Source organism: Strix uralensis, chromosome 1 (genome assembly GCF_047716275.1).
Source record: "Strix uralensis isolate ZFMK-TIS-50842 chromosome 1, bStrUra1, whole genome shotgun sequence".
NCBI classification, from domain to species: Eukaryota; Metazoa; Chordata; class Aves; order Strigiformes; family Strigidae; genus Strix; species Strix uralensis.
Window position 1 is genome coordinate 54,621,052 of NC_133972.1, and position 18,739 is coordinate 54,639,790.

The 18,739-nt window shown below is 44.0% G+C and overlaps 1 protein-coding gene across 3 annotated transcripts in view; it reads left to right on the forward strand.

Annotated features, from left to right (window-relative positions):
* The window catches only part of JCAD (junctional cadherin 5 associated), a 62,421-nt gene extending 44,684 nt beyond the window's left edge, over window positions 1-17,737 (forward strand). For 2 of the 3 annotated variants that reach the window (XM_074866915.1, XM_074866906.1), the window contains exons 2-3: window positions 1,412-1,770; window positions 8,530-12,274. In XM_074866915.1, coding sequence (XP_074723016.1) covers window positions 1,472-1,770; window positions 8,530-12,274 — 4,044 coding nt within the window. In that variant the 5' untranslated portion in view covers window positions 1,412-1,471. Of the gene's footprint in view, window positions 1-1,411; window positions 1,771-8,529; window positions 12,275-16,207 lie in introns of those variants that run through there. The other variant, XM_074866923.1, reaches the window with a different exon arrangement.
* The last annotated feature ends 1,002 nt before the right edge of the window (window positions 17,738-18,739 follow it).

The following is an 18,739-nucleotide window of genomic DNA, read 5'->3' on the forward strand; positions in this document are numbered from 1 at the left end:
GAAACTGGTTTATATTCTAAGCCAACCCATCAACTTCTGTGTATACGCAGCCTGAGAGATTTAGTACTAATAAACACACAGCAGCCATCTCAGTAGTTGCTCCATCTCAAGTAAATGATTGTAAATATCAGTGAACAGAGTTCTCCCATTCTTCTTGACCAAGAAGAGCGTTAGAGACCAGTATATAAAATGCACTTGCTTGTCACAATCTTTGCAGAGACGATCTCCTTTTGAGTAGCTACCAATGCTGGGCTCCTGTCCCTCAGGTAGACCTGCTTTAGGTGAACTCTGATTGCAGAGAAAATCATCTTGAGTGTTTTATGTTTTATGTACTGTTTCTGTGTGTTTCCATTCTTCTTTATCCACCTTTGTTTTTATTTCTTTCTTCTGGTAACACAGTTCAGGCAAGGAGTAATGTAACAGAAAGGGTCCATTTTCGTGTACAACCTACAGAATAGATCATTACCTTCCATGTGTTTTAAAACTCTGGAAGAATGGGTATTCTGTAATTGCCATAATAAGCTGCGAGAGTGGTATAAACAATAGAGATTGTGTCCAGCCAACTAATTCAGTTTACTGGATCTTTGCTCTAGTCAGTGCAGAGTTGAGGGTTGTCACTGGGAAGAAAAATCTTGACTGCCCCATGTCTTGGAAATCATTGAGACACAATAGACGTGGTCATCTCAGGTTGTTTCCAGTCATTTTATGCAGTGGAAATGTGCTGTAAAAATAGACCGTACTTGAAGTCTAAGGTTTTGTATTATTCTAGTTGAGAATTACTGATTTTGAGCAGGCCAGTGCAGGCTGAAAAGAAAGTAATCTGTAAAAAAGACTGTTTAGCTGGGGTATTGCATGATATGACCTGGGTTTCTCATGTGGTTTCATAACTCATTTTTGTTCTCATGCATATTTTGTTCTTGTTCATGTGAACATTTTTTCTTAATTGGAATATGCAGAGCTGTAGGGAGAGGCATATTGCCCTGTAATCCGCCTCCTCCTCCTGCAGCAACTTAAAATGTAATACAGAGCACACCTCTCCATGACTGGAGAAAAATTTCTTTTTAAGGAAATGCTTGAATCAAATTGTGGGCTTACCTCCGGTGCAAAATTTTTTTTGAGATCACTTAGTGAAATCTGAAAGCTGCAATCACCAGTAAATTCTTCAGTGGAACGGATTGAGTCAGCAGCAGCGTGGCATCTGCTGCTTGGCTGAGTGCATGGAGGTGTATTGTCTGGGGAAGGTCAGCACAAGATTCATCAGCATCTGTACACCCTTTGCTTCATCTGTTTTATTATAAGGGTGCAAGATTGAGGCCAGCAGATGAGACTTTTAGCTTCAGCAGCCTACCAGCTGACTGAAGATACCTTCCCTTGTTTAAAGCGACCTTCTTTTTGTTTTTGTTGTTTTCAGTGATGGGTCCTGCTGGAAGGAGCTTTCTGAGGGCACAGCTGTGAGTGAAACCAGCACAACATGTTCAGTGTCCAGGACCTCCTGATTTCTCATGGATACAAATTGTCAAAAAATCCCACTGTTTCATATGAGAACAGGTATGATGGATACCAGCATGAAATCACAGGGAACAGATCGGCTCAGAGAACGCTGAACGGGTTTGAGGCAGAATCAAGAGCTGGGGCTTACAGCAAGAAACCTCTGGTGAAAACCAACTCGAGCAGCACCGAAAGCAGCCATGGGAGCCAAGGGAGGCAAGCAGGTCCTGGTTACCACCATGACCTTCAGGGTTTGTCCACTTTTCATACTTCAGAAGGGGGGTAAGTTTCAGCATCATGTCATGGCTTTGCTTTCTCTTCCTTTTGGTCCTGACAGATAACTAAGCATGACCCTAACCCTTGATGCCATCTTCCTGTGATTCTTTCCTGCTCCCATACTAGTGACCACTTCCATGCACTGCAAGTCCACACAAAGCAGTGGCACATCCATTCACCTTCTGCTAGAGCAAGGCCTTTGAGAATACTGGGGTGATGGGAAGTGGCCCAGTGTGGGAAAATTTCATTTACTAATGTGGTCTGTATCAGAAAGGCCCTTCTGATGGGCTTAGAAAAGCTCAGTCCAAGTACAGTAAAAAAAAGGTGCAAAAGCTCTTCCTTTTCTTCAGTTTTAGAAAATTGAACCCAGCTTCTTCTGCCACATACACACTCTGGTTTTTGCTGTTGATTCAGCCACATGCAGCTCTTGGTGGATGTTCCTACACGTACTGAGGACTTACTTGGTTTTTTTAAGGCCGCTTTCATGGAGTAAACATGAGAAGGTGCCTGTAAGTTTCTTTTTAAAACAGCTCCAAGCCAGTGGAAGCTCTTGTCGTCACTCCATAAAATGTGCTTGTACAACCATGGCTTGCTTAACACGGAGTACGTGCGTGCTGGGGCTGGGGCAGGCTGGGCAGGAAGAGCTGTGTGTACACACCGCCGCTCGGCCATTGTTCTGTGGCTATTTGAGTGCTCCAGATGAACAAAGGAAAGGGGCTAGAGCAGGACTGGAAGCCAGCCCAAGTGTGACGAGGGTTTACGAGGAAAAGCCCCTTCCTCCTGACGAGTGGGCTTGAAACTGAAAGCAGGGTAAAACGCTGTCGCCTTGAGAGCTTGTCCTCTTATGAAGACCTTCTGTAACACATGGCAAAGGCATGTGTCCCCAGGCTGCTGGGCTTGGCTGCTCTTTCCCTTCATTTCTCTTCCCCTTGCAAACCTGTTTGCCTGGAGCAGGAATGGCTCCCAGCTGCCAGCTAGTATAATGGGCAGGAAGAGATGTGAGCCCTGTAAAGCAGTCGTAGGGCAGCAAGTCCCAGCCACGGTGAAGGTCCCCCTGTGGAACCATCCCTTCTGGAGAAGGAAGGAGAGGACACAGGTTTAAAGGTAATAAGGAGGATCTGTCATGGTGTGTTTTGGGTGAAGTAAACTGGACAGCAATAAAGTGAGGAAAGATACTGAAAAAGTATGAAAGAGAAAAAAGTTTTGAAGCAGGGGAAGAGAGTGTGCAGATATGCCAAGGAAGGTGGCCCTTGGCCTTGGAGCTGAGTTTGTAGTGTGGAGAAAAACTGGTGTGAAGAAGATATGGCTGTGCAAGGCTGGAAGCCCTGTAAGGCAGAGCCTGCGTGGGTGCATGGTGATGTGTAAGGATCGCTGCCTCCCTGCCTCCCGCTCCTCCAGGTGCATCTGCAGGGCCTCGCACATCTGCCCCACATCTCTGACGTGGCAGAGGTATCTGTAACTGCTGGTGTTGACTAAATACAAAATAATGCTCTCTGACAGTTTAAATGTCGTCTTCTAACATCTCAAAATGCAAGGGGTGGAACCTGTCAGTCTATAGCATAGTTAAATATTATACCCTGGGTTTAAAAAATGGCTTTTCTACACAAAATAGGGAACACAGCCCTGGAAATGGCTTTGTTGCACTTTCATAAAAATAGAAATATTTTCTTACTATTATTGTTACAGCAAACTCTGATTCCCAGTGAGCCTGTTGGGAACTCTTGCAAGGCCCTAGCAGCTATGAACAAGGGAAAACCTCTGTTATCGGCTGTCCCTTTCCTGTCATCCCTGGGTGTGCAGAGTACCTCTGATGCGGAGCGCCACACTGCCGCTGCCCTGCTGGTACAGGAAGGGAGGAGCGAGCACTCTGGGCCAGATCCAGGAAGGCTGTCTGCAGCTTCAGTGCTGTGGCACCTGTGTTTCAGCTGCTGAGCTCCAGGGTGACGAGTCCCCCTTCAGAGACACTCCCCTGCCCTGGGGAAGCATCCGAGGCATGGGGCTGCTGTGCAAATGTGAAAACTGAAGAGAAGACTTTTGTGATGGCCCACTTTGGAGTCTTTGGGCCTGTTACAGGTGGGCTATAGCGAACTCCACCAGGGATTTTGATCTTGCTGTCTGGTTTCTGGACTGTGTGGGAAATAGGTTCCTGGTTCTCAGGCTGGGAAAGAACTGCACACTGCAGAGACTTGGGGACCATTTGGGCCCAAATTGGGGACAACCACCCAGCAAGATCCAGCACAAAGACGCTGCTCTTTGGGCATCACAGGCTTCCTGCAGCCATCTCCTGACACTGCCTTCCCAGTGCAGCACGATAGCAGGAGAGGGCCACAAGAGGCAGCGTGTGTCCCAACTACCTTCACAGACATTGACCAGCTCCATGGCAATTCGGAGCATGACTCAGGCTCCTGAGCCAGGGAATTAACCACACTCTTGCTCAGACCACTGATGTAGGTCTAATCACCTTCCAAACACCACAGAAGTGAGAGATGTTGCCCACCTCATTGCTGCCTTCGCAAACAGGTTTGCAGGGCTCAGGGTGTTTCCTGACAGCGGAGGATGATGCTGTTGTCTCCACTCACCAGGCTTGTTCCGCTGATCAAACCTTGCTGAGGAGGAGGAGAGAGGCTTCATAGCAACTGCATGTGGGCACATCACACCGCCCACTGCTGCTGCTTGCAAGGAGGGAGTGACGCCCCAGCAGAGTGGGGAAGTGATGTTTTGCCCCATTCCGTTGTTCTTGAGGCAAAGTGTGGGTGAGCAGATGGTGGGAGGACTGTCCTGGCTGTCCTTGCTTAACTGAGCATTAGGAGTAAAGGTGTGGAAGAGGAGATGAGGCAAAGAAAATGGGAAAGCTGACCCTATGGGTAGAGATGAGAGGGTTCACAGAAGGACAACTCCCTCCTGCTTCTCTTCTGAGTGGAGAGAAGAGGTACTTTGCTTAACTGTTTGTGTGGGAGGAACTATGTTGGTAGCTAGCAAATTTAGAGATAAATAGATAACATCATTGATGAGATCACCTGCTGGAAAAATTAGAAAAATGTACTGTACTGGTGTTTCCCAATGTTGGGGCTTGGAAAAGTGGATGTGAGGATAGGATCCCAAAATAGAACAGAAACTGCCAGTGTCCAGAACAACCCTCTGAAAATTTTCCCCCCTTGCTACCAAATGTGGGAAATTTCTTAACAGTGCCTTCTTGTTGGGCACAAAGTCTGTCCTGGTGCCTGCAGCTTGTGCACCCTGAGCTACTGGGCGTGTAACACCTACTGTTTGCACACTGGCAGCCAGAAACAGGGACAGAAACTCCCTGGATAGCCCTGCAGTGGCCTCATTCTGCAGGGCTTTGACTTCGAAGCCTGTACCACACTCCTTCACTTCTTGCCCCTTTATGTGCATCACACAATGTCCTGCTGGTCCAGAGTCACCCTAGGGGAACTGGGCAGCTTCAACCCATAGCTCTGAGAGTGGCAGCTCAGTGAAATGTGGTCATGCAGCCAGTGCAGGGTGGACTGATGGCCTCATTTCTTGCAAAGGTCTAAAATTCATAGAAAGCTAGCAACAGTTTGTTTTTTTAAAACAGTTTTAATTAGATTAATTTAATATAGAATCTATTCAAAGCACTTTATGACAGCAAATGTGATATTTTTTAGAAGCAGGCCTGTTAGAGAAGAGTTCATAATGTTAAAATCTACCTCCTTGGTCCCATGGGACCACTCTGTCCCTGGCACTTAAATATTCGTGGTTGGTCCCATGGGACCACTCCATCCTTGGCACCCCTCCCAGCTGTGAAGCACTTGCAAGCTGCTGTGTCTGGGTGTGCATTTCTTTGCGTGTCAGTACCAGTGCATGACGGAGCGAGACAGAACTGCGTAGTGGCACAGTCAGAAACTAGCTGCTGCCAAGAGGGACTGTGCAGTCTCTTCACTGATAATATGTCATGGACACAAAGACGGGAACATGACTGGCGTTCGCCATCCAGAGATGTAGCGTTGCTGAGGCTGTAGTGAAGCATTTTGCACTTGGGATGGCTCTTTGATGCTTCGCCTTCCCACCACTTCATTGACTTCAAGACCCAAAAGTGTCATATATCCCAGAAGGAGACACTCTCTACTGAAGTTGTGACCACAAGCAGTGCTGCGCTGCCCTGATGCCGTGCCTGCCTGCCTGCCCTGCCTGCTACATGCAGGTGTGCAGGAGCTGCTCCCATCCTTGGGAGCAGAGGAGTCTTCAGGCTGGAGCTAAGCTGGAGGATCCTTAGGGAGACCGTGGAGCCTCCTCTTCCCACTGCGCAGTGCAGTGCCATCCTCTCCAGAGGTTTACAGGCCTACGATACAGGCTGTCTGTGTAACCACCTCTAGTGCCTGAGCCAGGAGCTGAAGAGACTTATATTGTCCATCTTGTGAAAAGATCAAAGAAAAGATCACTTTTAAAAGGCTCTAAATACCTCCTTTTAAATGTCTTTTCTACACTTGCATTGCAATGATGACATAGTACAGAATACATGATGGTTTGTGTCATGTTCTGAAGTTCATTACTGGAGCCTAGTTATTAATCTTTTAATCTTTAAAAATAAATTTAATCTTTTAAACAGCTTTTAATAAATGGAGGAACATCCTTTCTGTAACTGAAGCTGTCCTAACTTCGGTTAATTTACTTTAATGAATGCCTGAGCTTGGGTTTTGTTTGTTTTTAAAGAAACAAACTAACCAAAACTCTTCTGTTTTAGTGGTTTCCTAGGACAGAGTCGAGTAACGCTTCCTTCCCTATTCCTGCTTTCCTATTAAATCATCTAAAACAGACTGCCCATTCCACTCCTGTGCTGTCAGTTGCAATTGTTGCAAATCTCAATATTACTGTCTACCATACCTCCTTCCCCTAATGATTTTATGTTTGGGTTGATAAGAATTTGGGTTTACTTCAGGTTTTTTTAACTGTGAATTAAGCATTGCAACAACATCTCTGGAAATTTAAAGATCAAGATTTTTAGATGCTTTTCTATAAGACATGCTACCACTGAAGCAGGAATCATTGCGGGGAAGTCTAATGGCCTGCGTTGAGCGAGATGTCAAACTAAATAATCGTAATGGTCTCTTCTGATCTTGGAATCTGTGACTCTGTACTTCCTGTGATTTCTGTAGACCCTTTTATGATGATGGATAAAATCAAACAGAAAGACCAATCTGCCTGTTCCCTCCTCACTATTGCTAGACCCTGTTTCTCACCTTGTTTTGTAAACACAGATACAAATGGTGCCATAGCATCATGGGGATGAGATGGAAAGGTAGATTTGATAATCTCAGAAGGCAGCAGCATTTGTTCAGCTGCATGTTTCTACATGCAGACACATGGAAATGTCCGTTGTTACTGCAATCAACTTTCCAATATAGAAGGTTTCCTGTTATATCTCACTGATTACTGAAGATGTCTGTTACTTCCTGGGGTTCAGCAATTGAACTGTACTTTATGCTTCAGAGGCAGAACATTTTGTTCAGATGTTAAGTCTTAATCCAGTTGAATTAATATGAACAAGATGCTCCTTTTCCCAGTTTGGTTTTTAAACTTTTATAGTCATTGGATGAAGTTAATATACATAAAAGAAAATTGCTGTGGACCTGGATTGCTTAATTTTCATTCTGAATTTTGAATTGTATTATGTTTTCATAAACTACTATTTTAAAAGATCATTGTTTTTAGTAAAAAAGAGCCAGATGACACTCTTTATATACCTTGGGGTGAAGGGAAGAGAAAGAAATTCTTGGGTTCTATCTACATACTTGTCCTATTTCTGTCAATTTTGATTTTTCTTTCCAGTCCTATGCTGGTGGCAGCCACATAGTGTAAAGGCAGTTACGTTGCTGGACACCTTAGGTACAAGAATAGCAGAACACAGTTCAAGTAGAAGATTAATTATTTATGTAGAAGGGTGCCAATTTTGTTCTGCAGTAATACATAAAACAGTTTACGCTCTGTTCAGAACACACAAAGAAACTATTCTGTTCGTGTAAATCTGTGTTCTGAATTTCTAATCCACAATAAAATGTCTAATGTCTCTCATATTTCAGTAACAGATTGCTGGAGTTAATCCTTCTTTTATATCAGAATTTTACACTACTTTTGAGGTATTTTAGATTTTAAATATTGGTTCCATCTTAATCAGAACTGTGCTGATACATCACCATTGTTGTGGCATGTATCATTTCATACAAAGCACTTTGAAGAAATTTGTTCCCTCAGAAAGATGAACAAGAATCAACACTGGAAATTACATGTTTAATTTCAGCTCTTATACTAGGATGCAAATCATGTTTCTTACAGAACATATCTTATGAAATAGCCCTCTACCTGTTCTCCCTACCTCTGCTTTCTGGATTCCTATTAAAATTATGTACCACAGTAGTCCCCTTGACATCTCTAGATTTTGATGAAGCAGAGTGCAGAAATAAGTTCAACACAATCATTTCTGGTTTTCTGGTGTCCATCAAGGAGGGCTGTGCATGTTTGCACAGCATGTAACTGTGTGCATTTGTTTCTGTTTCTAACAGCTTTGCATAACTAACAACATGCCAGCAGAGCATTGGTCCCTTCCTTTACTCATGTTAATGACTGACTTTTAAATTCTCTCATTAAAATCATAAAGTCATCTGGTTGCAAATAGATTGCACAAACCCGATTGGCATAACTCAACATTTGACATCCTAATGGCCTTACCCATAAGAGAAAGAAGGGGCATCTGTGCAAACTGCCTGTGACGCTGTGTTTCTTTTTCAGGGTTTATGACAGGCCTCAATTAGCATGGTCTTCCCAGCCCAAGACTGATAAAGATCTCGCCTACTGGAGAAGACGAGGGCAGGACTTCAGTGTGCTCCTGGGCTATTCCCAGAAAGCGGGTGTGGAAATGAAAGGCCTGGTTGCAGCCCCGGGAGCACCCCGGCACCCCAAAGAGAATCAGCTGAAGGTGGGGACGGGCGCAGGGTATGTCAGAAGAAGTGGCTTACAGGAAAGTTGCGAAGTGCCTGGTGACTGCAAGTGGCAAAGTCTGGGAATGGAAAGCTGGAACCAGCCAAAAAAGGTTGGGAGGCAAATGTCCGAGGGCGACAGGGAGAAACTGCTTCAAGAGCTGTATTCACTGACCCTGGGAGACAACGTACTGAGCACCAACAACAAGGGGAAATCACAGTCGTTGCCAAGGGTCCTTTCGCCCGAGAGCATGAGGTGTGTGGAAATGCCCTCTCTGACCAACAGTAATAACTCTCTCAGTGTATCTAAAACCCCCTCCTATCCCCCAAACAGACTGAGTGTGGAACCAGTGAAGCACCACGAAACGGGAGGCCATTTCCTTCCCCTGGTGAAACCCAAGTATGGAAGACCTCTCAAGCCTCCGTCCTACGAACTGCAGCGGCAGACCAGGGCACCTGCGGAAACCACGGGTTTCCAGGACCACTACCAGAAAGATGAACCTATCTCCTACTTAGCCAAAGTAACTGAGCCAAGGCAAGATGCTTGCATTCAAGACTCTGGTTTGGAACCCCCGGTCTACGTACCTCCACCTTCTTACAAATCCCCACCTCACCAAAACGTCACCCCACATCCCCTCAGTGAAGTGCCTAACACCAACACGCACGCCAGCAGCGACCAGCAGGGTCCTGCAGAGCGGGTTGTCCCCTGCCAACAACCAGCCATGAATACTTTTGAAGCAGCGGGTGACCGTTGCAAAGAGAACCATCTTTCTCACGGGAAGCAAAGCCATGCAAGGCGCCCTGCTGACTACCTGCGTTCTGTTCAGTATATTCCCTTTGATGATCCTCGGATACGACATATTAAAATTGCACCACTGGAAGGTCGGCAGGACAACACTAAATACACTGAAAATGCATGTAGTCCCAGTTCTGGTGCTTTGCAAGAGAGAGATCTTGAAGTACAGCACAACAGTGCCTTTTTGGATGCGTCAAACTTGTCCAATTCTGCAAAGGGAGAAAGAACTTCTGACAGCTCCACCCATAGCAACAGATGGTTGGCACCATCCATCCGAGATCAGGAAAACTGTGCCTTGCTGGACCAAAGAGACAGTTGTAGCACAACTAGTCACAGCCCCCGTAATGAAGCCAGTTCGGAGTACACAAAAGGCAAACCTTCTGTAAGAAATTCACATATGGACAGCACCTGTGAGACTGTTACAAAAGTGAAAAAGTTTGAACCTGGAACCAGGATGCAGAGCAAAAAGAGTTCAAAGAAAAAAATGAATGAAACTATATTTTGTTTGGTCTCTATCCCAGTTAAATCAGAATCCAATCTGCCAGATACAGATAGGAACAACAACATAACCCAGAGCCCTGATAAGAATGGGTTTGATAACAATGGGGCTTTGCAAGAACAAAGTCTCTTAAGTATGTCTTCAACAGACTTGGAGTTACAAGCGCTTACAGGAAGCATGACCAATAAAAATGAGTTACAAAAACAAGAGCTGTGGAGACCAGAAGAGTTCAAACAAATGAATGACCTCAGATTTATTCAGCCTACAAAACACAGAGAGCTCAAATACTCTGGCTCCTGGCCAGGTGATCAGTACAAAGACCAGCAGACACAGACCAGTTTCACCGAAGAACCTAAAAGCCCACAATTTTTCCATGGTACAAAGCCTGGGCAGCCCAATAGTAACAAACTGCTGTCTCCAAAGCTCCCAGGATGTACAACATCCACAATGGGGTCAAAACAGACAGGGTTACCTTCTGAGGAGAGAAGTTGCAGACAGAGCGCTTACGGCATGAAGGGTCAGATGTACCTCAGCCAGTCTAGCAACAGTGCGTTTTCCAGGACTGCTACCTCGGTCCTTCAGGCCCCCTCCCCAAAAGCCCACCAGAGCCAGCCCATGCCTGCCCAGGAGAGGGAAACCGGCCTTCTTTCCAAGGGGGATGTAGTTAAGGGAGAAGCAGGTGCTCCCTGCAACAGTAAAGAGCTGTTTGGGCAGTTCCTGTTGAAGCCTGTAAGTCGCCGTCCCTGGGATGCAATAAGTGAGCTAGAAAGTTTTAACAAGGAGCTGCAAGGGCAGGAGGAAAGCACAAGCAGTGAAGAAGATTTGGAAAGTGCTGCGGCTTCTCCACAGGCAGGTGCCCTTACGCAGAGGAGGGCGTCCAGAAATGAGAAGTTGAACCAGGAGCCAAAACACGGTGGGAAATTGGAAATAGTTGTGCCAGAGGTGCCTGTATTTAAGTCAGGAAGAGTTAAAAGTAAGTCTGAAAGTTGGAGCATGGAGATGGAGCGAGGTGGTGAGCCAGGCTGCGTTGGCTCTCGAGGCTTCTCACAGCCAGGAGGGAGCAGTGAAGGAGTCAGGCCAGCAGATGGAAGTCTGATAACAGAAATGAGGACAGGGGAAGCCAAGAGCAGAACAAGCAAGCAGCCAGTTCGCGTGGGCCCTCTCAAGAGAGAGGCCAGTAGCCCAAGCAGTTCATGTCACAGTAATCCTTTCAATAACCCTGTCTTGCAGGAGATGAGCGAAGACCAAAATTACCTAGATTTCGTTAAACTGAGCAAAGGTGCAACTCCCACAAATGATACAGTATTAGAGAGAGGCTCAGTAGTACGCTTGTCACTAACGAAGAGGAACCAAGGGCGCTCTGAGCCGGATTTGAGGTCAGTGGGACTTGGTGTAGCCCCAGGACCTGGTGCTAACAATTCTGATCACTCTTCAAATGCAAATGCAGTGGAAATCCCTGTGAATGAGTCATTGCAGGCAAGAGCTGCAAGAATTTTAGGTATAGATATAGCAGTGGAGTCTCTCCTTCCAGATGACCGTGTTGGGCCCCACCCAGGCACTATCCCTGCAAATGATGCCCAGGACTTTAAGTCATCAGCGGGGAGCAGAATAAGTGACAAAGAAGGAAAAAAAGAGAGTTCTTATGAGGGCAGACGAAAGTGTGGCTGGACAGAGAGTGCTCTGTTTGTCAAAGTGGGAGGCCGATCTTTATACCCTGATGAATGCCAGACCACTCACCAGGAAGCCAGCGCTAAAACACTGGTAAACGAGGAAGTTGTTGAACAACCTGTGAGTCCCAGCCAAGGTGAGGACCAAAACTTGGTTTGCAAGTCAGCTGTGAATCAGCATTCAGAAAAGAGAGTGAGAAGTACGTCAAAAGTGATAGAGACACTCCAAGGCAAGCTCACTTCTCCACCTAGCCGGACTGCCATGGATCGCTTAGTGCGAATGAAAGAAGTTGACTCTGTGTCCCGGATGAGACGTCTGAGCATTAAGAGCGCAGACTCGGGAGAGGAGGTGGATGAGGAGAAGCTGTCAAGGGTACAAGAGGAGAGAGGAAGCAAACTGGCAAGCTCAGGGGTTGTTTCAAAGCGTGTTATCTCTCTCAGTGAAAACGGATATTTAGGTGGAATGGACAAGAAGAAGACCGACAGAGATTTTTCTTTAGGTAAGACCCTATTATGGGAGATCCATATGAGTACTGCTTCCTTATGTCATGGGCATGATCGGTTTGCTTATGCCCACATACTGCTGCTCAAATAGTAACAGGCTGTAGGTGGCACTACCCCTGTCTGGTTGCCACCCTGTTTGCTCTCCTTGTGGAAGAGATAACATGAGTGTTCTCTGATCCCATTTCAGAAAAGTTACTGTAAAACTCACTTGTGATGCTGAAGCTCATTCACAGAGGCTGGAGTGCTCCCTGAGGTCTTATCTCTGTCTAATTGTTTCAGGGAACTGCCAGCTTCAAACAGCAGAGTTCAGAGATAGTCACTCTAGTGCCAGCATTTGGGAACACGTGGTGATTTAATCATAGCCTCTCCCTGAATATCCATTTTTTCCTCTCTAATACTTAAGTAGAGACGTAGTATATCAGAGTTCAGAAGAAACTAAAAATAAACATCTGATGTTCTTCTGTGAAGCCTCTGGGAAACGGCTGCATTAAGGGACCTGGAAAATGCTCTCTCTCTCTCATGAATATTTTCCAGATCAGATGTTGAGAATAACTGTTATCCCCAGGTCAAATGGAAAGTTGACTTCTTCAGTGAACACCTCTTTTTTGTGTGTGTGTGTTCCTCATCTCTCAAAAGTGAATAAACTTGTGTAGTCCACATGCAACCCCAAAGTAACTTGAGCTGTTCTCTCTCCGAAACAGTTTTTATACAGCATTGTCTTGAACAACTGAAAATCAGTTGTTGCCATAGATCTGTGTAAAGGGATGAGTCTCCCAGGCCACCTGTCTAGTCCATTAAATTAATTGGAGTGAGCAAATGTATGGTGTGAAAGTTGTTAAATTAATATTAATCTCCTCCTTCCTTTTTCCATCCTCTCTGTAACAGCTGACACTCTACCTTGAAATCTGTGCAGGTTATTCATTAAACCTCATCGATATAAATCTGTTCACAGTTTTCCAGTACAGAGAGACTGAAATTAAATGGAGTATACTTTAAAGTGGATTTATGTATTTCCATCTGAAGAGAAATATTCATATCAGTTCCAAGTATTGCCTCCTGCAGTTTTGCAGCCTTTCCCTTCATGTCTTTTTCTGTATTCCACAGCTCTGTGTCTCTTTCTGCTCTGAACTGTATGGCTCTAGACCAGATTTTCCAAACAGGCTAATTCAGCTTTCTTGTACCCATCAGGTCTAGTACGCCCCACATGCATTTCATATGCTTTCCTCCCTTGGGGTTTCTGCTGGAGTGAAGAAAATAACTGTTGTGGTGACATGACTTCAGGGATGTATCAAAACAGATTGTGTGTGTTTTATTGGAGAGTTATTCTGTAGTAAATTAGGTCTAAATTTATCCCTCTTGCTGACAATGCCAGGCTTGTGTTCTGCAGTGTGTTCCTACTGCAGCGGTTCCCTTGCAGACGTAACAGCCCTCCCCATGTCTGGATAGCATGGATGTCCCTTCCTGCTGTGCACATCCAGTACCGCAGGGTAACACACACTCACACGGGGCAGGAAGGCATCTCCTCCACTGACTTCTTCCCATCCAAAGAGACCCCGATTGGTTGATGGCACAAGAAATTCACATTACCTTAATGGGGTAGGACTGAAGATTCATGTTTGTAGAAGGCCTGATGTTGTCTCTTCCTCTGTTAACTCTCACTCTAACTTCCAGACCAGCTCACTGGTGCCATTGAAAGCCAAAATGAGAATCCTGGAAAACCATTATACTTGTTGCTTTTAAAGAGTAAATATTGCTAAAGGCCATTCTACTTGGGGTGAGGTAGGGTGATGTTAGTCTTATAATTGCAGACTGGGCCCGTCGCAGAGGCTAGAGGCCTTAGCAGAAACAGGTTTTCACATGTATAATGCAGCTTGGCAGATGAACAGTCATCCTTCAGAGTAAGAGCTCTGTCGAAACTCAGTGCAAGAAGCTGATCTTACTATGCAAATACTGCCATTAGAAGAATGTCTCCAAATGTTCCCAAATGCACTAGATGTCTTCTCTCCTTTGCTGTTTGAAGACTGCTTCCATGAGGCTGCTGATCTGGCTTTGTTTCTGTAGAGAGCATTCCAAATGAGCTTAAACAGATGTTGAATAAACATTTCTGTATCAGTGCTAGAACTCCAATGTTTGTCCCCCCAGAAGTGTGATATAGCCTGGCAGTCTGGCCCTTATGTGTCCTTGGTTTAGGTGCTGAGGGTGTGGGTAAGTTTTCAAGGAATAAACTGAGCCACACGGTAAGTTTTCAAGGAATAAACTGAGCCACACAGAGGCTTCATGTCTTGTGGCCTGACTTTCTCCCCCCTGCTGCTCCCCAAAACAGTGAGCACCTGCAATTTTGTGGGGACTTCTATTAGTGTGAGTGTGTCTGGCCTTAGGAAAATCAGGCTTCTGAAATGTGAATCCATTTTTATTCTTAGGCAAACCTCACACAGACAGTTCAGAATTTTTGTACGTTCTAGCAGTTTAGATGGAAAATTATTTACAATTGAAAAAATGTTACTGCTTTAGAAGCATCTTCCCACACCATCAGTGCATTAAGCTTAGAAAGATGCAGCTTTATCCTGGAGTGCACTAGCTCTCAAAAACTTTTTTCCTCTTGATTTTTTTGCATTCATGTGGTGTCTGTTCTTGAAGTTTGGAAATACCAGGAGAGGCTGAATAGTGATAAGCAGTTCTGAAAACGTAAGTGTTGCTGGCACAGACTCCTTTCTTGGCTGGCCTAGCAATTTGAGGAGAGTGAGCAAGACAAGCAATAAAGGATCCTGCACCAGGAATCCACCCACTGGGGCCAAATCCAGAAGTTCTTTCCTAGCCAGTCCTCTCTTCATATGAGTCTGGATGCTGCAGATGGACACTTGCACACAGGAGTAAAAATTTCCCTCTGAGGATTTTTATGCTTGTTTGAATGAAGACATTCACTCACATCAACATAAAAGTCCTGAGGGTGAACATTTTACTCCAAAGTGTGATATTATGTGTACAACTATTTTCATGCTCAACTGTTTAATGCGAGTGCTGTGGGAGTACAGCCTACGGGAGAGACATTTAAGGTTAGCACAGATACCCAGGTTGCATAAGAGCAGCAAGTAGCACAGGGTAGCACAGGCTGCAGTGTTGGTTTGTCCAGGCCCCTGTGTGTCTACAGACACCTCTGTAGGTAGCCCTGGCTTCTCCACACCATGACCGTGCGTCCCAGGGAGCCTAGGGTAAGTCAGACACGTGCATGATGGCACAGGGCAGGCAGATCTCACAAGGCAAAGCCCCTTCATTGCAATCCTATCCCAGAGTCACAAGGGTGAAGGAAAAGACTCGTATCTGCTCACTTCATGGCCAATGTTGGGGTAAATCCGATAAATCTGATAGAACAGTGTCCTTGAGGCTTCAGGAAAAGAAAAAAGTGTGGTCCATCCTGTGAACTGACAAGAGGTAGGTTGGAAATGAAGAGTCAGTCCAGTACTTTAATGAATAACGTTCAAAACGTGAGCTGCCATTTTGCAGACTGAAGTGAGACAGTCTAACAATAGCGATGCAAAGCACCTGTGCTTTCCTGTATTCTGTTGAATTAATCTGAAACCAAAGATTTGCAATCGAATTAAAAGACCCTGATGACTGGATGGCATCATCACTTCATTGGCCAGCCTTAAACACCCTGCTAGGATGCTTAAAGCATTTACTTGTCCTTCACGTTCAGTAAAAGGGGGGGCAAATCTTATGTATTTCTCTCCCTGTCAAAGCATCTGAAAAGTAGAAGTAATCACTTAGCCTTCAGTGTGCTTGCTCCTACCTACCCACGGCTTCCCAAATTCTATCTCCATGCATATGATCCAAGCTGCTCCCAAATTACATGGGTGTAAATACAGAATTTGGGTCAGGACTGTAGTATGTATCTTTAAGGCCCTAAGTCCAGTATTAGCTTCTTTTTTTAATAAAAACTAGGGAAAAGATGTCTCATTTCCGCAGCTAGCAATGTTGAATAGATTTCAGGATACATTATTAATAGTGTTTTACTGTTTTTTTTCAGACATGTATGACCCCACAAAAGTTGAAAAAGTGTGAGATGAACGAAGAGGAGAATAGAGAGATCTCTGCTCTACTAAGAATGTTCCACTTATTTTTTTCTGGGTGCTTTTTGTTTGTTTTTTGTTCTTTGATGCTTGGAAATTGCCTCCATTTGTGGTGTTCATGGTGTACTGATAATGCCTTTACCACTGCCACTAGGAATTAGCTATTTGTATCTGAAACTGTTGCGGAGACCACAGAAAAATCTGACTTCTACATTGGAACCATCTGGCTTTGTAGTGTTAAGACTTAATACCTACTGTTGGCAAAGAGTTTTTATCTGAACTCTATTTCAGTCTTCAGCGGGGATGATAAAATGCATGAAGTGAGGCTTTTGAGCTTTCTCTTTGGTGTAAATGTAAACGTGGGAGATTAGTGAAATGATTTTTAAAAGAATGTGAATTTATAAGCTACACTTCTAAGTATCTACAGTCTAAACTTTGTTTAACTTAAGGGATTTTTGGCCATAAGTAGAAAGTGCTGCTGCACTACATGGGGGAAGGAATGCAAGAGAATGGTAGTGAAGACTGATTGTGAAATTATTTCTGACTTCCAGAGTTTGAATTTACTCGGATTAAATACTTACTTGCCACCTAGAGAGAAGAAAAGCAAAAACCCCAAAGCTTCTAAAAGATGGAAGACTTTTGTAGTACAGTGTACAGAACGTGTAATTATAGTAGCTGGCAACTAGTGTTTCAAACCAATGCAAAGTATACCACTGGCTGTTTTGCACTCAGTATTACCTATTTTTGTTTTGCTGTTTAGAAATTCTTTATATGAAAGAATAGTAGCTGGTTTAAAATAGCCCATTTTAACAAAGTAACTATATTTCTTGTTACAGAATACTATCTATTTTTCTACGATGTAAACAATTGCTAACAAGTGGCAAGTATAAAGAAGTATTATTATTATTATATTTTAAGAAGACTTATCCCTCTGAGTGAAGGTGCCCCAAGCAGATTTCACTTGTATATCTTAATGCACACTCCATATTGCCACATACTCAGTAGTGCTACCTTATTTTGTTCTGAAAAGAGCCATCTATGTATGTATGTATGTATGTACTACAGGGTTAATTTCTGGTTTTCCCCACTCAACCCTTGGATCGTTCTTCTTGGAGCCGCTTTCTGAAACACAGCTGAGAACTGTCCAGGCTGGTGTTGCTGCCATTACATTCCAGTGACAGCAATTACCAAAAAGTGGGTTTGGATCTTTGTCCTGGTGTCTCTGAGCAGCTCAGAAAAATACCTGGTTTCTTTCCTTTACTTTGTTCCCTTTTAGAGATTATGGGTTTGGATTAGGCCAGTGTATAAAAATAAACAAAACTGGGTTTAATTCTCCCTGAAGTCAACTGATGTTGCTGGGGAGGAGTTCAAGTGTCTTTTTGATGGCGTTTAAATACATGGCTTTAAGTATATTTTATCTGCACACACAAATGCATGAATTACAGAGTTTATAATAAAGCCTATGCATTCTGCTCTTTGATACTGAATTAGTCTGCATAGTATCTGTGTCTTTAAAGCCTTTATGTTCACTCCTGTGTGTTTTTTTGTAAGTACATGTGTACTAACATTCTTCTGCTGACTTGTTCATGTACTTCACTGGTCTATTCTACTGGCCTTTTCTGTTTTTTAGCATAATTTTATTTTTTTTAAATCTTCTAATTTGTTGAAATATTTTTTCCTAAGTCTGTAATTTGGAAAGAACGACAGGGAAAAACACTCATCCTGTGTTTTGGCAGCAAGAAGTTCTTGTCTGTAACACACGTTTCTGTTACATATGGACTATTTAAAGCTTGTTTGAAAAGAAAATGTGGTGTATAATTTATTTTATTAACTCTTGTGCATGCTTGTTGACAAACTGTTCCCACCACTCAGTATAGCCACCTTTCTTCATCACCATCTAGGACATGTGGGGGCTAGTAAATAGCTACAAAACATGTTTTGCCCCCCATCCCAATTCTGCCCATAAAAAAAGCCATTTCTTAAAAAGAATTGCTTCAACTCTCATCATCCCACTTCCTAGTATGCTTGATTTCTGGAGAACTGAAAATTGTCCCATATAACCAGTCCTGCTACCTTCATTTCATGTCCCTGTGGAACAAGAGTTTTCTGTGCATTTTATTTTCTTCTGATGGGGAGGGGGTTAATCGATTCTGCAACATGTCTGTTTCACCAGTCATGTCATAATTACTTTTCCAATGCACATAAACAGCCAAAAAAAGGAAGCAGCAATATTGCAGGCAAGGTTTGATTGGCTAGGAATGAGAAATTAAAATCCAGAAACTTAGTAAGCTTTGTTTTGCAGTAGTATGTGACTGACCAGTGGATGAAAGACTAGACTTAGTACTGCTTTAAAAATAGTGTATTCCTCTAACAACACTAGTTGTTTCATTTGATACTATGATACAGACAACTGAGAAATACATGGAGTACAGTTTTATGAGTGATCGTGCCTCAGTGTTTCTACAGTACTGGTGCCATAATTAGAATGT